Source organism: Eimeria mitis, genomic scaffold (assembly GCF_000499745.2).
Source record: "Eimeria mitis Houghton genomic scaffold, Emh_scaff468, whole genome shotgun sequence".
Lineage (NCBI taxonomy): Eukaryota > Apicomplexa > Conoidasida > Eucoccidiorida > Eimeriidae > Eimeria > Eimeria mitis.
This window is the reverse complement of record NW_024015418.1, coordinates 1-13,276: the sequence shown is the minus strand read 5'-3', so window position 1 is coordinate 13,276 and position 13,276 is coordinate 1. Positions and strand designations below refer to the sequence as shown.

At 49.2% G+C, this 13,276-nt stretch overlaps 2 protein-coding genes across 2 annotated transcripts; both read left to right on the top strand.

Moving 5' to 3' along the window:
• Positions 1-401: 401 nt before the first annotated feature.
• On the top strand, positions 402-4,984 carry EMH_0013300 (ribophorin I, putative; the record flags this gene model as incomplete). Its single annotated transcript, XM_038022748.1, has 11 exons — positions 402-647; positions 861-983; positions 1,133-1,403; positions 1,762-1,934; positions 2,233-2,448; positions 2,752-2,997; positions 3,340-3,529; positions 3,665-3,941; positions 4,100-4,203; positions 4,343-4,587; positions 4,880-4,984. 11 exons carry the CDS (start codon positions 402-404, stop codon positions 4,982-4,984), a joined length of 2,196 nt encoding a protein of 731 aa, XP_037878602.1.
• Positions 4,985-11,826: 6,842 nt separating this feature from the next.
• Positions 11,827-12,802, top strand: EMH_0013290 (uncharacterized protein; the record flags this gene model as incomplete). The annotated part of the gene is made up of 3 exons (XM_038022747.1): positions 11,827-11,946; positions 12,472-12,567; positions 12,695-12,802. 3 exons carry the CDS (start codon positions 11,827-11,829, stop codon positions 12,800-12,802), a joined length of 324 nt encoding a protein of 107 aa, XP_037878601.1.
• Positions 12,803-13,276: the final 474 nt, after the last annotated feature.

The window sequence follows — 13,276 nt, the reverse complement described above, 5'->3', positions numbered from 1 at the left end:
ACAGGGCCCCAGGGGGCTCCGTTCTCCGTCTCCGACCCTTCCCCGTCTCCATCACCGCATGGAACGGCCTTTCCTTCAGGGCTAAGACTGGATATCTTTTGGGGGGCTCGCCTTTGTACGCATAAGACAGAGGGTTAAGCCTACCAGACCCAGGGGGACGCTGGGTTACGAAGAGCCAGCTGCTGCAGTCCTTGCGCTGCTTCCATCGGAGGATGCAGGTGACCCAGCTGGATCGCATAGCCATGCGGTGCCAGTGTCCTGCGTCAGACAGCCAATCAAACAATGCTTCTTCCACTCACAGAAATGCGGCTGCTGTGATGAGACGAAGATTTTTTCCGCATATTGTCGGCCTCCACAAGGGGCTACCGCTGCTCCTGTTGCTGCTGCTTGTACTGCTGCGAATGGGCCTATCTGTGTATGGAGAGTATTCATTCGACGAGACTGATATCGCGAGCACAGCAGATGTGTCTCTACCCCTCCCGCGTCCATTTGACTCGACCGCGTGTTCTCTCCATCATCTGGCACAACAGCAGCACCTGCTGCTCGCGCTGCAACAGCTACAGTCTTCCCAAAGTCGGCGTCTGCTGCAGGATGCAACGGTGGAGGCTCTGTTTCAGGCCACTCAGTCTGGCTTAATCGCTGAAGAGGTAGAATACAAATGGACAGCTGATGCTCTATTTCCTTACCGACGTGTTTATGCTCTGCTGTAGCTCTGCACCTGTGCAGCTGAGATGCCCCAGACGCTGCCCCACCTGAGTGTTTCTTGTACCCTATGCGCACTATGCATGCTGAATTCAAATATATCGGGAGAGGGATATTTCATATTTACTTGTGGTCGCCATTATCTCGCGGCTTCTCAGGTTGACCGATCCATCAAGTTCGGCCGACTAGCGGAAGTAACCGTCAAGCTAAAGTTCACCAATCGGGGGGCGTCATCTGTCTCTACTGTGTTTATATTGTTACCTTATTCTGAGGCTACACAGGTATGATTAGGGTTTATTGAAGTCTTTTACATTTATTCTATCTTCTATCACTCTTCCACCCAACAGCAACACTAGCGACAAATGACCCTGACATGCTAGTTCATGCGTTTGTGTTTTTTTGCATGCATTTGTGGGTTTTTGGTGTTCAGCTCGGATGGATAACTGCATCAACTGAGAATGGAAAACAACTAGCACTGCAGTCAGTGGTGCCCCCGCTCCCTAGCATATCTACTCTACGTTGGGAAGACTGGGGTCGGACGCGGCTGCTCTTAGAGCAAACAGAACGCCACCTCAAGAAGTCCAGCGAGGGAGAAGGCAAAGCCTTTGTCTCTCCTTGCTGGCCTCATCTCTTTCGCTTGCAGCTAAAAGAGCCTTTGCCTGTCTCTAAATCTGTAACACTAACTGTGTCTTACGTTCTCGGTCCGTCACAAATCAACCCTACTCCAAGTTACTCTGCTTCTACACTAATTTTCAGTTGCAACAGAGATCTTAGCCACAGACAGAGGGACCTAAATAATGTAAATGACTTTGGGAACGCGGAATTCCAGCCGAAACCGCCTTGTATTCTGCAGCTGTTTGTTTTGTTCAACTTGCTGCTGACTGCAGTTCACACAGACTCCCGCTGGCAGTCGTTGTTCGCTAGTGCGGTTGTTATCCGTGCCACGAATATCTGATGATGCGTGATTGCTTCTGTCCTGCACACGCACGTTGAATCTTTTCCTTTCAGTTTGTGCGCCCTTTCAAGTTCTCAGTGCTACTTCTGCTGCTATTGGTGCAGGCCGTCCCTACCGTCCTTTGCCTCGTTCTTTAGACCTTGATTCGATTCAGTCTGTGGTGTTCGCGACCTCCTCAAACTGGCCTCTACCCTATAAGACGTTGCGAAGCGCTTTGTCCATACAGCTTCCCCCCCAAACAACTCTTGGAGAAGCGGGAGAACAACACATGCGGAAGGTGAGTTGACGAAGAACAGCATTAAGGGATATGCCAGAGGGACTGAATGGGACCCAACAGGCCTTGGCAAAGTCAGGAAAGGGTTGCTTGATTTATATGCCGTCGCTGCGCAGCAATATATTGGTAGTGATGCAGCATTCCGCCGAAACCGGCCTTCTTGGAATGCGAGTCACCTGAAGGAGGAGAAAGGTAGCGCTTGTTTTCGTACGCCTACATGATTCTCCTTTCATATCATCTGGGCATGTTCATAGTCCATTGTTTGTCTTTTCGGTTTCTGGTGTTGTCTTTGGGACTTTAGAAGTCATTTCGCAGGATTTCGGAAGCGGTGTGGAAGTGGGAGTCTACCGACCCAATTGACCCCCTGAAGGTTGCGCAGCCATTTGCCGTCATCTTCCCCCTACCTGTACATCTCGGTTATGTCTTGTCGATGGAACGGTTGCTGGTTGCCCCTCTCAGCGGATCTGCGGTCTTCACGGACCTCTACAAAGTCCACAACGATGCTGCACTGCAGGAGGTAGGCCCGCAGACGAGATTTACCCCAGCTATATCCCCAACGGCGAACCTGAATGCCTTGAACTTCCCCCCAACAAAATGGAGATCGCTCAGTATGCTGCGGTCCAGAATATCCTACATTATGCTGCATGCAATCTCAACAGTCCATAGTTTTGGTCGGCGATGCATCGAAGCGTGCACTTCTACATCGCTTAGTCCAAGTATAGTGTTGACACATTCAATGCCGGTTAGCACTGTTTAAAAAGTTTGGTGCAAGATATCTGTCTGTCTCTCGTACGGTTGTGTCTGGATCGCACTGCCTCAGGGTCCATTCAACCCGATCACCATAGCATTGCTGCAAGGGCTGCCGCCAGGTATTTCCAGGCTAGCCGCGAAGAGCAAGGATGTTCCGCGAGGTGAACGCGTGCCAACGCATGTGTTGTTCGAGTTGCATGCAACACTGCCTCCTGATGTTTTCAACCTAGATGTGGGGGATTCAGCAGGGAACTTGACGAGCACATTTGCAGCCCGGGATGGTCCTAAGGAAGCTCCTCTTTCCACGCACCTTGAGGTGATCAATGCAGCCGTTGCAACAGCTGCCGCGCATATTCAACTTGGATATTGCATGAGCCTTCTCACAAAGCTACTTCTTTCTGCTGTATTAGCTACCTCACGATGCTTGTTCTTGGCTCCCAACCACTCTTAGATTCGCGTTTACTTGACAGGGTGCCACAGCTACCCCTGAGTATCAAAGTAGAAGATGTTCAAAGCATCAAAGCATCACGTTTCTGCTGTACAGCTAGTCTTCTACACCATTTCGGAGGCAATATTGGCTTAAGGGCGCCATAGGTAGCAAGGTGGCGGGAAGTGAACGGGATATGGGTATGTGCTTTTTGCCTATTGCACTGCGCAGGTGTGGCCTAGGTTTCCGGTGCTTGGGGGGTGGAATTTTGATTTAAAGGTATCTTATGACATGCCAGTTAGCTCTTTGATGCTGCAGCAGGAGCAAAAGGACGGCCTTATCTCCTTGAACATTCCACTGGAACCGCCCTTCCTGGATGTGTACACTGAGAATATTTCACTCACCGTTGCCCTGCCGACCGGTACGGATGCTCACGATTGCGGCAGTGCACAATATAGCATGTTGGCTCCCTTGCGGTGTACAGCATCTTCTAGGCGTTAGCCTCACAGTTTTGTGGATGGATGCTGTGCTCATGGACGGCGTGTGTTTGATTCAGGCGCTACTAACATCCAATATTCATCGCCGATCGATTTTGAATCCGTGGAAGAGACCACCGTAAAGTGGTGGCTCGATGTTGTCACGTGGAGGCCGGCTCTGCAAGTGAAGTGGCACTCTGCTTCTCCTACTCCACCTCAGCACACCAGGCGCTATTTGACAGTGACTTTCGATTACCCGTACTTTGTAGATTCAGAACACGTAAAAATGGCGTTTGTTTTGCTTCTCATTGTACTCATCATCGCTGCAGCCATTACCCTGTACCGGTGGAAGCTGAGGTGAGGCGTGCTATACGTAAAAACATCGCTTTTGTTTTACAGTGCATCCAGGTGCTGTTATGAGCAAGATTCTCTCCGATCAGACAGTCATGCAACTCAAGTTGATACATAAGCTCTTTTTGTTATGTGTGTGACGTCTTTTGCCTCCTCCCCGGCAGACTCTCCACTACGGAGGAGGCGACAGCTGCAACACTTCGTGGCGCATTTGGGCACGTGAAGAAAGAACTGTTGCGCAAGACAGAGGCAATCATTTGTGAAGGGCGTAAGTGCAGGATGAATTTGCATGCTGCGGTTTGAATCGTTCTAGTGAAGACACCGCATCTGCGGACTGCAAAAGTTGTAGAGGAAAGCTAGCCGTGTTTAGTTACTGTGCTGTGTACAAATAATTTGCGCCTGTGCAGGCCTGTATCTGGAGTCTGTGGCTACTGCTAGGGGGGCGAATCCGCAGGCAAGTTTGAATCAGAGGAAGACGCAAGGGCAGGAGAAACGGTGGAAGGAAAGTATGCATCAACATGCGGAAGATATTCTTGCTTTATTAGAGACGGTCCCCGAGGCCAGCTCATCAGTCATCGCCTTCAAGAAGGCCCTAGAAAAACACCGTGAAGCGGTACAGGCGCTTACGACCGCCTTGCCCAGCGATTGCAAGGTATGCAGATCTCATGCAGAAAAGCAGTTGCAGCTTAAGGTCTGCGTGCGCATCAGGGTATCGCGCGGGCACGGCAAGGCAGCTCACCAATTGAGGCAGCTTTCTACCACTTCCTATGCCTCACTTTGAGTTTCTCACTGGCCAGTTTGGCGTTGTGAAGGGTCAATTACGTCTGCGGCTCGTCGCATCTCTGAGATATAGATGGTGTATGTGGTATGCTGATGTACTTCTTTGATATCTATGCAAACGTGCATTTCCTGACTAGGAAGGACCTGTGCTGTCTTTTGCTCAGGAGAAGGTTGAAGAAGCTTATCAGAAAGTCGAAGCATCCGCCGAGCATCTGCGGGAGTTGGCCAAGGGTTGGGAGGGCTCGAATTTGAAGCAGCACGAGGCTTAATGCTCGGCTTTGTTGCTGCACCGCTCTGTAGAATGCTGTTTGATAGAGTCATGTGCGTGCATGCATACCTGCAGCACGGTGTATCATTTGGGAAGCTTCCAAACCAGTGTAACAGCTTTCAAATGGTCCATTGTTGCAAGTTCCATGCAGTTGAGGTGGTCGCCAACCGAGTTTGCACAATAGGGGCGCAAAAAACAACTAGAGGGATATTGATTTGTGCGTCACTTTTCTGCGTGTTGAGTATCCCCCTCCCACAAGAACGATGCGTGGGGCAGCCCAGACGAGCCGCTCATATGAGAAATAAACACCCTAAACACATGACTATGGGTGGCGGGGGGAGCTTGGACTGCAGTTGCTTGAGTCTCACAAGCCTCAGCAGCTCCCCGCACCTTCAGTGGAGGGGTACCTCCTTCAGTGTGCCAAGATAGCTGAAATAGACGACAAAACGGAAGTTAGTCATCCACAGTGATAACGGAAACAATAGTACACATGTGAAATGAGACAAACAACCATGAGAACACTCAGGTCAGCTGCATTTTGCCTATTGTGCAGAGCAACGGAAGCCTTTGGTGGCGCTTGCTCTACATCGCTATCAGGAGCTCCTTAGGTCCGTTGTTGTCGGCACGGCGGAGGCATTCTGTCTCTGCGTTTCACAGAAAAACAGCCCACGGTGGTGTTGTTGTGGATTCGGTTGGTGGTGTGGGGTGGATTAATACAATGGATAATGGAGCTCGAAAATGCCTTGCAACATGGCAAGCGTTAGGCGTTTCAAAGTGGAACTCGGGGGTCAGTGTGACACCAAAGAGATGACTTCACCTGTCCAGATGCCGGCCGGCTCTCTTCAACGGGGGGAAGCTCGTCCTCACCCAAAGCGCTACTCGGTGATGACACGTTGCTGCTCGGGTGACCAGCGGCATCAGGAACTGCTGGGGGGATTGGCCTGTTAGTACATTGGTGGGACATCGAAGGATACTAAGCTCAAGATAAAGCTGTATGCCACCCCTGTCTTGGCACGCAACATCTCTCTTGTTGTGTACATAACTCACTTAGTATTGTGGAGAGGGAAGTCTCGCGACCAAAAATATTCGGCGAACTCCCTTGTAGAAGGGTTCGAGCAAACGGACTGATGAGGCAAACATCCATTTGCTTCAGCCACTGCCTGAGAAGAAATACAGCTTTTTCATGCCGATAAGCTTCCTGACCCGCTTTCTGATTTCTGCCTTGCTGTGATATGTGCTTTCCGAGAAGGGTGCTTGAGGTTAATAGCCTTCCAGCCTTACGCGGAGAGTTTGTAGGTATTGCAGACAGCAAGCCTGACTACGAGCAGCGGCAGCTATACTGGCCCAGACCGAGGTCACCTCCTGCGTATTAATTGCACGGATGCAAATTGCAAAATTGCAGCAGCAGACGATCGCATTAACCAGGACAGATGTGCTACGTACACTTCATTTTGCGGCTATAAGCAACGAAACTAAATTTTGCTGAACAGTTTCTCGAAGTCTTCACCCATAAAGGGAATGAATCAGAACCCACTGTGTGCCTGGCAACGATTTCAGATACAACTCCACGGAGCGCGCGCAGCTTTAACAGCGTATGCGACAGCGACTGGTCCATCTGTGGCTTTGCCATGGCGCGAATCAGCTGTTGCTCCACGAACGCCAAATCCTGACTCATATTTTGGAGCTGCAAAGGAAAGACAACAAGTATTCAATTTGTCATTTGGCGGGTGTCAATTCAAGCATGAATAGCATGCCGTCCCGAACTAAAGATCACGTACTCTGCGTTCATGAGAAGCAATTGCGTTCTCCATTGGTGACAATGGAGATGTAGGAAACAATGTGGGGCCTGCGTCGGTGAAACACAAAAAAATCTTTGAAAACCTTTGAATCCAAGAAGCACGCTGTTGTAGTAGTCGTATGCCAGAACGATGTATTCCTTACGGAGAAAAAGCCAGCGGTCCTTACTTAGAGTGCCTTGATTGTGTGTGATCACGGTGCTGTGCCCCTTGCCTCGTGATGCACAACAGATATCCGTTGACACTGCAAACCTGTGGACGCAGAGTATCGCCAGGAACCTGAAGGAGCACACCATAAAAACGGAATCAAAGGTTATTCTTAGAATGAGAGAGGGAAAGAGGTTTTATGAGGATTGAGGCCCGATTCACCGCAAGCCAGGTGGTGGGGTTGTACACGTCCTGGGGGGCAGCAACCCCAGGAATAATACAATGGCAAATACACCCATATAGTCTCATATACGTGCAATATGGCCCCAAAAGCAAAAATAATAGGATGTGGGACGTGCAAAGAGTAGATCTAAACCACTGGAGGTGCAACAACCGAGGGCGAGCATCTGAATCCATGTCTTGATGAGGGGATTGTCTTGCTCATTTCCCCCGCTAATTTGAACTATTCCCGCGTTGAAATGCACGAAAATACTTTAAGCCTTACAAATATTAGGCGAAAAAGCGCCCTGTGCTGGAATTTATGCAAGAATCAACAACCGAGTAGGAGGGCGTCGTCAGCGGACCCAAGCCCTCGCTGCGGAATATCCGCTCTCCTGCGTAAAAATAGTTTCTAAGAAGTAGAAAATAAAGAATCCTAAACATAAAAAGGCAAAAGCCCGAGAAATGTGGGGAGAAAGCGGCCCAAAAGATCCGTGTGCCCCCCAGGGGTACCACGGAAGCACGGTGGGGTTGGAGCAGTGGGGCACTGCAGACCAGCGGCGGTTGGTTGACTGTGCTTTTCTGTGTTTCTCGTTATACAGATTAAAAGCTTCAAAGAACTTTAAATATAACTAGAGCATGCTAGCTTATAACAATGCTATCATTACAAAATTGTGGCGGAGTTCGCGCCGCCAATTTCCGCATGTTGGTCACCTTTTGCTCTTGTGAATATTTGTTACCTTTGTGGGGCTGATGACAAGAATGATATCCAGTGAAGTTTCTCTCGGTTCTTTGGAGAATTTGCTTATTAGGTTACAGCGTGACCGCATACGTGAGTCACTCCAGCCATACATCTTGCGGATGTATGCTCTACCTGTAATGTGTGTAATGAGGATAGCAGGCCTTAGCTGTGGACCTTAGTGAGCTACAGTAGAGTCAGAAATAGTCAGAGTGAGAGCAGAAAAGAGCAGTTCTCGCCACCTTCAGTTTCCAGGAGTCCTGAGCAGGCCGACCACCCCTGCCCAGATAAGCTCATAAGCTCAAGAAGCAAGGACGATGGGGTACGTTGAATTCGGCATTCAGAAGGCCTTGGTGGCCTGCCTATATGCGTTTAATTTGTACCCCCCTGGCCCGCATAACTCGAAGCTGCAGGCGCATGGAAAGAAATAAGGTAATGGCGGCGGAGCAAACAGAGCAATCAGCGAAGCGCCCTGGCCCCGATGCAAGGAGCGGTGCAATGAAGGGGAAAGAAGAGGTGAGAGCCTCGCCCGCAGATTCGCTTTGGTTTAACTCCTTGCTTATCGAAATTTTCACTAATGTTCAGCAGTTGTTAGAACCACATGACACTGGCTTCGAAGTGTAACTGATATCTGAAGCTACGGCGACGAGGTGCAGTCTATGTGTCAATTTGCTCCTATAGTCGTTCAGATTACGCTGGGCAGACCGCAGACAGGAGCCTAACATCGGCAAGCATTAGGCGGAAAATGGTAGCTTAATTCAGAAATAGTTCATCTCACCATGCTACAGGAAGCCCTGTTGCCCCCAGACGATGCTATGGCGATCCATGTGCGGGGAAGGAATGAAAGAATGGAGCTCTCACCGCCCACCACAGCGTCTGTCTTCTCTACAATCAAAGGAGTGGAAGTGATTTACCAAGAAAAGAGTGACGAATATGCTCGTGCGAAGTGGAGCTGCGCAGGAACATCTTCGCCCCTCTTTCCTTGGGACAGCACCTCCACTCTTCTCGACGAGAAGTGCTTGCACTCCGTCGTGCTGCTCTTGTTTATACAGTAATTTTGCTGCATACGGCCCATTCGAAACCTGATGAACAGCAGAAGTTAGTACAAATGAAGGGACACTTCTCAGATGTATGAAAAAAGCAGAGAGGTACTAGCGGGAAGGCCACCTGCTGGGCGCACAATGCATCCCATTGAGTCCAGCCCTTGAGCAGCCCCAAGCTTCGTTCTAAGTTAGTGGTGGCCCCGACACCTTGAAGAGGAAATTGAGCACCAAGAAGATGATCTGCTATGAAAAGGCAAGGTTCAATGGTCACACAGCAAGATGGGACACAACGCAATGCTTGTGAAGAAAAAGAACTAAAGGCGGCAGTCCAGTAATTCGCAGATTCCCTTCGTCCAAGATAGCCCCATGCTCTGAAACCTTGACATAGACGTTCCGAGTCCACCGTTGGGCCTATGCTCTCCAAGCACTGATGCTGCTCCATGTAGGGTTCTAGGGGCACCTTCCTTTGTGTAAGCTTCTTTAATTGTCCTCCCAGCCGTTCCCGGCCTGGGAATATCCCACAATTGGAACGAATATCAAAATGCTTCAATAGACTGGCAGCGCTCCCGACAAGCGATGTCATTGCTTTATTGGCACAACTGTCCTCCCTCCCCATATAATGAGAAATATCCAATTGAAGTAATGATAATGCTGCAATTGATGGTACGGCTTCAGCGAGTGTATGCAATGTGAGGAACTCCCCTATAGCTAGCCAAATAAGGGGATGCCGTGGCCATATGTACCATAGTGCCCTCGAAACTGAACCCCAGCCTCATCTGCGGGTGCAACACAGAATGTCCGCATCTTTACTTCTTCTGTCCCCACCGACAGTACAAACGGAAACGAAAACCAAACGGTAGGTTCCAGTAGAGATCTAAGTCCCTTCACACGAAGGAGGATTATGGAACATTAACAATGGAGGTACTGCGGGCTAAAGAAGCTGATGATATGTGAGCTGAGCCCTCAATCCCTGCCTTGTTTTGCCTGATTTAGTTCACGTTAATGAATAGCCTCCCACTTTAGTGTAATTTTTTCAATACGCATGACTGAATAATAGGCTGTTCTTCTAAAGGTCATTTGCTGAGAACATCCCTCAATCCCCACTGTCGAGTATAACGGGTCGGGGGGCATAAACTGATTGACAACATCCAGTAACTTCAATGAGCCACAGGAAGTCAAGCATCTCATCTGTTTCGGCGAACAAAGAAAAGCCAACAAACCACAAAATTTGTTCTGTTCTCATCCGCAGGAGACTCGGCAACGCAGCCGTAGGGGCTGGGAGAGGAGGCGGCTTGCTATATTGCAGCACCTTTTTGCACAAAGTCTCATGCCAGCGTATCGCATAGTCATAGCAAAACACTTTATTTTGCATACAATAACTAGCACACTCAGTGCTTACTCAATAGATATCAATATGCACTCACATCCATTTCCATTGCTTGAGCAATTCTCACTCCTGCTCAGAGAGCACGGCAATGTTGCCGCGATTGTAGTGAGTATTCACTACATCTAATGATTTCTCCCCTTTCCCAAGCACAGCGCCTTCACGACTAACTAGCTCCCTGCTCCAGCCCATATGTCTGTGGGGGTGCTGCTCTGCAGCTCACACCTGCCCTCCTTACCCATGCGATGTTATCATGTGGGACGATAGAGCTTAGCTGAGGAGCGTCGTAACCTGCAATAGTTTCAAAGATTTCCGGTAAGAGTTTCCAAGAAGCAGCTGGCTTCCACCCCAGTCTCCAAGAGTCCTAATTACACCAACAAAAGGCCTGAGTTAAGTGCGGAGAGGAAGCGGCCTGTCATGCGTTGCACTACACATTTTTGCAATTCCTGGTCAAAGACTTCAGATGCAAGCATTGCCGTGCTCCCCTGGATGCGCTACTGCTGCATCAGTACCGCATCCAGGCTACCCTTAGTAGCAATCGTAAATATAAGTAGAAGTACAGATACCTACTTAAGGGAGGCCATGCTCCTAACGATTGTCACCGTTCGTATCTGGAGAGCTGTGAGCTGCAACCGAGTCAAAATTTAAACGGAACAGCTGGCATCTTCTCCTTCCCCCAGGCAGCGCGACACCGGAGGCTAAAGGGCCTGGTGCAGGGGTAGAGGAGGCAGCTTGACACGTGTTGCAACGCAGCCTGCTGGAACTCGTGCTGCGATGCAGCTTCGCTTGTATGCACAAAATAGCGCTATAGCTGCACGGATGAACACTATAGAAGAATGTTGAGCACTTACTTGGCCCTCAGTGTCTGCCTAAACACAGTTTGGAATACAGAGAGCAGCTCCACACACACAATGCTGTAATGCTGAAGGTAGCGTAATATGCATGACGATGCCCTGGGTGAAACAGGACCAAGGCTGCAGCCAACGGCAACAGTTGCCAAGAAATAAGTTGTTTCTTTATCTAAGTGCATGTGCTTGTTTTAAGTATTTAGTAAAAGTTAGCGATACTGCTGTAGCGTGCTCCACGTGGAGCGGAGGTAGACAAGAAGACCGCCCAGGCACTACGTGTTTTGGGTGCTGTAGTCTCATGAGAAGGAATGAGACGTGGAAGGTAATGGATTATCTAGAAGGGGAGATGTGATAGCGATAAAAGCCCCAAGTAAAGTTGAGCAGCTTCCAGAGTATGCGATGAGCGTCGGGGGCTGCGAGCAACCCCTCCCCTGAATGCTTGCACTGGCTGAGTTGTACCTGTCTCGGCTCTTGCGTGCGAAAGTTCTCTAGAAGTACCTTTTACCGTTTTCTTCACAATAAATATAACTCCATCTGTGTCCGTCAGAGTCTGGTTTGCGTCGACAGGCGCCGCTTCCAGTCTCCCCGCACGCGCCGACCTCTCGCCAACAGTGCATTCTGTGCTCTCTAGAGCTTCCTAGGCGAAGCAAGGCCAGCTCCAGACAAAATGGCGGGGAAAGTGGATAAGACGAAGAAGCTGGAGCCTGTGCCCAAGCCGGATGAGAAGCTCTACAGGGACCGCATCCAAGCCGAGACAGCGGCCATTGATGAGTTGAAGGCGAAAATCGTACGTCGGCAGCCCTTTCCGCAGAAACGTACCGCCGTATGCATCATTTTCCTCCCCCGTTTGTGCTTCTAGTGCAATCGGGCGAGCGTTAAAAGCGTGAAGTCAGTTCGCCGCAGGCGGTCTGCAGAAGCAGTTGCCTGCATGCGAGCAGCCAGGAACACCGGCTTTGCTCATTTAGTAGATCCATAATACCTTTCAATTTTCAATGATCTGTACAAGGACGGAATGTTCGGGGTGGGGCGTTGGCGCCTACTTCGTGTTGCCTGGCGATCAGGTTTCCATACAAGTTCTCCAGGGGCCGCATGCACACCGTGCCGGCGGCTGTGTATGAGCTGTTAGTGTGTGGGTTTTAGAGTGTATAACGAGTATAATGTTCTTGTCAACACTCTGGAGGCGGTGCATCTTGCTCGAGGAAGCGGGCGTGTTCAGTGTTCAGAGGCATTGCTTCTGGGGGGGGAACTTCGGAAGGATTTATATGGGTTAATTTAGAGGAGGGGCTTGGTGTGACTGCGGATTTATGTGCAGAATGAACTCCAGCAAAAGATTTCCGCCGTCATTGGCGGCAGGGAGGAGTACAACATGGAGAAGCAAAACAGGCAGGCACGCCTTGATGCTCTGCAGGTAAACTTGCAACCCCGCAAGAGATCTACCTCAACAGCCGCAGGATCTCAGCTTAAAGCAACACACTTGTTCATATAAAGTGTTAATATATGAAAGTGTTAATATATGCGTTGTTATTTTCCATCAGAAAGAAATCGATCAGCTGGAGGATAAACGCAAAGTCCTATTTGAAAAGATCCAGTTGAAGCAGAAGGAGGGCGCCGATTTGGTGAGACAAAGGCTTCACAAAAGATAAAAAAAACAAGAAATACATGTTGTAGTGGAATTAAGTACAATTGTATATCATTCACATACGAATTTGCATTGTTTCTATGCATGTGTGGTGCGTTTGCGTTCGTGTATAGTTCGTGTTTTTCTTTGTATTTCAATCGATGTAAGAAAGTTTCTGCATAGTGTGTAAACATATATCGAAATGTGTTTTTATCAGAAACAATCCGCGACGGATCTGCGTCGTAAGATTGGTTTCTCTTCACTGGAAGATATCGACCAGAAAGTTGCTGATTTGGAGCACAAAATGATGACTTCAACAATTTCTCTCAAGGAAGAGAAACAACTCCTCGAAGAAATCAAACGCCTAAAAAACAGCAAACCCCTGCTCAGCAAATACCAAGCGCTAGAGCAAAGCGCAAGTAGCTTGGAGGACTCTTCCGTCGGTATGTCCCTATATATATATATATATATATATATATATATATATATATATATATCT